The sequence below is a fragment of the Gracilinanus agilis genome, chromosome 5, assembly GCF_016433145.1.
Source record: "Gracilinanus agilis isolate LMUSP501 chromosome 5, AgileGrace, whole genome shotgun sequence".
Lineage (NCBI taxonomy): Eukaryota > Metazoa > Chordata > Mammalia > Didelphimorphia > Didelphidae > Gracilinanus > Gracilinanus agilis.
The window spans coordinates 162,778,166-162,784,671 of record NC_058134.1 but is presented as its reverse complement, the minus strand read 5'-3'; the positions used below and the strand labels follow the sequence as shown (position 1 = coordinate 162,784,671).

General features: G+C 33.6%; 1 protein-coding gene across 1 annotated transcript in view; it reads left to right on the top strand.

The window, feature by feature from the left end:
• Window positions 1-2,787, top strand: part of PCLO (piccolo presynaptic cytomatrix protein) — a 555,993-nt gene extending 553,206 nt beyond the window's left edge. Inside the window, exon 25 of the mRNA XM_044677248.1 lies at window positions 2,647-2,787. Coding sequence (XP_044533183.1) covers window positions 2,647-2,787 — 141 coding nt within the window. The remainder of the gene's footprint in view (window positions 1-2,646) is intronic.
• Window positions 2,788-6,506: the final 3,719 nt, after the last annotated feature.

The window sequence follows — 6,506 nt, the reverse complement described above, 5'->3', positions numbered from 1 at the left end:
CTTTCCTTTCCTTTCCTTTCCTTTCCTTTCCTTTCCTTTCCTTTCCTTTCCTTTCCTTTCCTTCTTTCTCACAGTGCTTGTTACATAATTTTTAACCTCAGGAATGCAAATAAGAGAAAGTAAATCTCCAATCCATAAAGAAATAGGTTTATTGGGAAATGGCTAGTCTCACAATAAAGGGGGACTTCTGGTCAAGATCAGAAGACCCCAAGCCTTATGAGAGGACTTCTTTGATAACTCAAGAATATCACAATTTATGAAATAATCCAAGATAGTGATAAAAATAGAGAGATGTGAATTGATTTAAGTAATCAGGAAATACTTCTCATTGGTAGAAGAAGACACTTAATAGACAAGGGGGAAGTAGGGGAGCCTGAACTGTACTTTCTAAACTTGGTGATGTCAAGGATGATGTATACTAAAGTGACCAGGTTAAAGAGGAGGTTTCAAGCCCCCAAGTGGGGCAAAAGGTATACAAAGGTATACCAGGCTTCTAACCAAAGCAAAAGTCTCTTTGCTAATGAAGACCTAGTCACAAGTTCAAGACCATAATTGCTGAGGATGTATGATGTAGCAAGTTAAAGGCTAAGGCCTATGCTAACAATGATTAACTATATTCCAGCAATTATTTACTTAATTCAACTCCTTAATAATTATACTAAATTCATCTCAAAAGTTCTACTAAAATCATCACTTATGCTAATATTAGTTACCTTTCTCAGAATTACAATTTCTAATTAACTTAATACTCTTGCTAACATATATAAAATCTAATCCTTATATAAGGGGGTAGAGGATTTTTTAGTACTAACACAATGCTTAGCATATAGTATGTATGTTTACTGATTGTTTGGTGGATTGATTTCATTATTAATCGTAGACTGTGTAGGGAATCACTTTTTTTTTTCAGATAGTAGGTTTTTCTAGTGCCCTTTAATTCAAACCAAAATTTTATTCTACCTATATTTAAAGGTAGTTTTGAAAGGCAAGAAGGAAAATATATGGCATTGTTATCCCTAACAACCTTCCCTAACACAGGAAGCCAAGGTTTCACTTCTTTCCCCCTTTCATTAGATTTTTGTATAATACAAAGTCTGATTTCTTTGGTCTAATCTTTAAATGTCATGATTGTCCCTTCTGCTCACTCTATTTTTTTTGTTCTAAAATAAATGGCTTGACTCCTGCTACATATGGTAACAACTAACTTCCTTAATCCAAGCATTATGATGAGACTTTAATATCTTCTAAGAGTAGACCTCTGTTTCACTCTGTAGCTACCTCTGTCTCTTCCAGTTGTTGTCAGATATGCTCCCTCTCTCTTATAATTCCAAGCCCCAATATTTTCTCCAAAAGACTATTTTTTACTGTTTTCTTGAAGGTTGAAATATGACTCACTTGATGATATTTGACTTAACCTTTTTCTTCCTTGAATTATGCTGAAGATGAGAAATGTACCAGCACCAATTTAAAAATAAAATAATCTATCCTTAGTCTTTATTATTGTCCCTTATTGCTTCTTGGTATTTTAGAAAAGTTGAGGAGGGGCTTAATAAAAATTTGTTGAATCTTTAATTATTAGTAGTATTTTAATAGGCAAAGGGTTCACAGGAGGTTATTCTGAGACAGTGCTACAGATTCAGCGAAAAAGCAAAAAATGTCAAGATATAGTTTAACTGAAGTGTAGGCAACAGTTTGGGAATCATAACTAAAGGGAAAAATTGTTAAGAGATTGCATTACTGAAATCTTAGAAGATTAAAATGCCAAACAGCATTATCTAGTTTTGCAAAATTGGTTCTACTTTATTCTTCTAGATTTAAAATAATATTGAATTGATTTCATATTACATAATATGGGACCCAAGACATTTGACAAAGGAACCTGAACAATTGGTTTTAATATGTCATTGACAGAATTTTTTTTGCTAAAAGATAATTTGATTTTTAATTATTTTTTAAATACAAAAGATCAATTTTAAATGTTTAATAACACACAGAATTCCTTAAGGTATCCTGACCATAGGGATATTCTGTTATACAATAGAGTCCAAATACCATGGAAGTAAACATAGTGGGAAAAGCAATGATTTTTGAAGACCTTTGTGTGAAAACCATGACTGAAACATGCCATGTATCTCAGCTTATTTTCTCCATTTTCCCATGTTACCCACCTTCCATAGGAGCCCAATAACAACATTCCAAATAGGGCATGTGTTTGTCAGAACTAACTCCATAATTAGCTGACTGGAGTTCTTTATGATCTGATAGAGTCTAATGGTACTTCTATATACAGATAATTTATAGCTACATTAAATCTATGCTGAGCTCAATTATTAATAGCATGGGACAGTTAGTGACTAAGCATATATGGATTTTATTTTTGGAGTGATCAGAACTTCAAAGATGTTCTATATTGTTCAAGAAATCTTAAGAAATATATAAGTTCATTGGTAGAATTAAAATATTCAAGGGGTTTCTTAGTCATAATTCTTCCCTACCTCCTTTACTTTTTCACAGTTATTTCTCATAGAAAGGAAAATATCTTTAAATTATTTTGCCTATCATAAGAGCTTACTAATTATTTTGTTAAATCAACATGAATGCTAGAGAATAAGATAAAATAAAATTTCAACTGTTTTTGTCTTCTAGATTTTGCTCGTCTCCAATGGAGGGAAGTTTATGAAAAAGACATTGATTGGTGAAGCTTATATCTGGCTTGACAAAGTGGATTTAAGGAAAAGAATAGTGAACTGGCACAAACTCTTGGTCAGTCCTACTCAAACACATTAAAAAGCTGTGTCTGCTTAGGCTATAGAACTTTACAGGCCATTATCTTCGATAAAGAGCATCAAATCAATTTCATAGATTGATACTACTATGTTTAACTAGGCTTTCAGGAGGAAAAAAAATAAATAGACAAGAGGGAAGATCAAATGATGGGTTTGCAACCTTGTAAACTTGCTGTTGATCAAGTCAGCAATGAGCTCTGGGCTCCCCCCAAAAAAGATGTGTGATTTACAGAAAAGAGGGCTTGTTGATGCTGGACTTCTCATGGTCACCATGGGGAACTCTGAAAAGAAGTTGAATGCTTAAGGCAGATGTGATTACTTGGCACTCCAATGAAGCTAGATGTGATGGTTCAAAGATCAATATGGTTTGCAATGTAAAACAATGATGATTTTTTTTATGCAAAAGCATCTAGGGTGAATACAAAGGACTGACTTTATAGATTTCACTTTATAAAAGTGTACAACTAGTCCCTCTTCACCTTTGGTTCTCTGATTATTTACTAGGATAAAAGTATACTACAGGAGTGATTCCTCCTGTTTTGTTTGCAGTTTTGGCAGAGGCTTGGATTTCATTTTTTGGATGAAAACCAAATGCCTTGGACCATGAGCTCAAAGGGGATTTCATGGTGTATAGCAGCATCATTGAAACCCATTAAATGAAAGCACATTTTTGGTATAGGTTGTCATGATCTATACTGAAGATAACCCAGGATAGAACTTAAGTGGAACATCAAAAAGGGACATGCAATTTATTGTATAAATGAAGCTGCTGTCCTGGAAGACTAGATATGGATGACTTGGCAGGGAAGAATTTTGCCTCAAAAACAATAGTCCCAGGGATCTATCAAAAATGCAAAAAGATTCTTTATTTTCCCATAATTTAGCCTTTGAGTAAGACTATCTGAATTATATCGGCTATATGTACCAAAGGTCCTAGATTTAAGTTGTATGAGCTAGGAAGCATGAAAGCCTATTCTGTGTGGAACTTCACATAAACTCATTATCCTATGTATTTAATTTCTATGGAGTGACATATTAGGAGACAAAAATATTTCCCATCAAATAAATTTTATAATAGTCTCTTAGTTGTGGTTAATTAGACTGGGTTCTTACTCTTATGCAATTAAATCTTTTAAAAATATATGTATATATAGCATGAAAATCCTTACACCCCAGGCCCATCTTTCTATTGTGCTTCTGCTCCATTAATCCCTACCTGTATACTTCATCTTGGTCAAATTCATAACTGGGGTCCTTGGAAAACTGTATATTATAATTATTCCAAACACCAAATTTAAAAAAAGTCTATTTAATTAAGAATTTTGACACCATAACATGATAGTTCATTATTTAAAAATATTGAACAAATGGCCCAACTCAAGATATTTAAATGGGATTATCTTCATCATGTACTAAAAGTTATTGATGAGAAACTCACAACGGTAATAGTACATCTCAGTAGTAATGGCCTAGAAGAATATTTCAGGAAACCAGGGTTTTTGTCTGACCTCTGACAATGACTCCCTATCTAATCTTCAGTAAGTCATTAAAATTCTCTGTCCATGCCATCTGTAAAATGGGTATTATAATACCTTCCCTACCTGACTCAGAAGGTTGTAGTAAGGATAAAAATAGGTCACATACTTGAAAGCACTTTGCATAGTGTAAAGCACTATAAAAATGTAGGGAGTAAGGGTTATTAAGCATGTTGAGTCTCTCAATCCAAGAGAGGGAAATAAATCTCTTCTTCCTCCAAATAACATCTTACCACTGGCACACACACAAAAAGTCAGCTCCAAATCATATTTTTCACATAATATGGAAAACACTTCTCCAAAAGTATTTCATTTTCTTTTACCTTTTTTTTTAAAAAAAAAGGCTAAGTGAAAAGAAAATATACACAAATAGGATATGCAAAGTTGAAGCCAAATGAACAAATCCATCATTAAATTTCTTATTCACTCTCATTTTCTCCCCAAAGGAAAATTTAAGGGCTAAACAACTCAGTCTACATTTGTGGATTTTAAATTGTGGGTGAAATCTAGAGGAAAAATTCCTTCAGGGAGAGGAGATAGTACAGTTCTCACAGTAGAAGCTTTAACTTTGAATATTCTGGCTTTTTTTTTTTTATCAGATTAGACATTTCAAATGTAACTTTCTCTCTAGTTAGTGTTAACTAGAGATCTTGCTCCTGCCTGGACCATTAAAATAAGTAGAAACCATTAGCTGGCAACAGACCTTATCTGCACTGATATAAAAATGATTTGTTCTCCAGCTGTCCTCCAGCCCCACTTAATAAGTTGTCATATCTTCTGTACTACAAACAACCCCTCGTCCCCACCCACAGCAAAAAATCATCCTACTTTTTGTCATCACTGACATAGGGATAAAATGGGGGTATTTGAAAGACCAAACAAATGACAATTTTGATCCTGCAAGAACTTTATTTTTTGGAGACAGCAAAGGCCTGTCTATTTAAAATTCAGGAGGAATTAATGTGATATAGGAAATCATAATCAGAATTCTTCATTTGGGAAAAATGATCCAATAAGCTTTTCATCTGACACAAAATGTCACTGCTACTTGCCCTTAAAGTTAAAGTGTTTAATAGGACCTGAGTTAACTTTGGCACTCTCCTTTAGCTATTGGTCTAATCCATTCCTCTTTAATGCTTGGTTCCCATGAGTATGAGATGACCAGTCTCTCAGCTTCAAAATGCAATTTCCTTAAGGCCAATGAAATAGTAGATGTAGACAAACAAAGGATTGTCCCTTAATCCTGATCTGATCAAACATATTAAAATTATTTTCATTTTGGGTGGCTCCCAAATTCCTGGAGACTATTAGCAATCAGTTCATTTACTTCATTCAAGGGCAGGACTCATCTTATATGGGTGGGTGCCAGCATCCATTCAGAAGGTATATGATGCTTCCGAAGAGTGCCAAAGTAGCATCTGACCAAAATCCTTAGGTTGTTCTGGAATTATTCTATGCAACATTGATTCATATGTAAATTCATTTCTTCTGAATGATGATAACAACTCTTCATAAAACAGAAACATTTCATTTTAAAATTTAAAACAGGGCTCTTGGTAGGTATTTTTACTTTTTTTGTATATATCATAGCATGGTTTTCCAATTTTACTTCTTTATTCCTTCACTGGCTTCTTGGTGGCTAAAGCGCTTGTGATTTCTGATTAACTGATTTTTTATTAGCCTAATTAACAGACTTCTACAACATTTGCCTAAATATGAACATCTTTCAAGTTCTCAAATGAATTTTGATTTTTCCCACAAATACACTGAGTCATCAAATATCGAGATATTTCCTTGTTTTAAGACCTGGTGCAATGAAAACATGCTGAAATCTGAGCAAAAGCACAGTGCGAGTGTTTACAAAAGAAAAGGCTTCATAATATAGTCTTTACAAATATGGATGGAGATAGAAGCAGGACATTACTATGAATATACTGCTTATTTACCATTTCAGTTTAAAGAAACCGGATCCAGGAGCAGAATAAAGGGATATAGGGTCTGATTCTTAATATTATCCATATTTTACATTAAACTAACTTATTAATCAAATCCATATTTCGACATAAGTGGAGTAAGTTTTGTAGATCACATATACACACATTGAAATGGTCATTTTGTGGGAATATTGTAGCTGGTAACCAGCTGATATGGATTCTTACTATAGGACTTATGGTGGTAGTGGGAG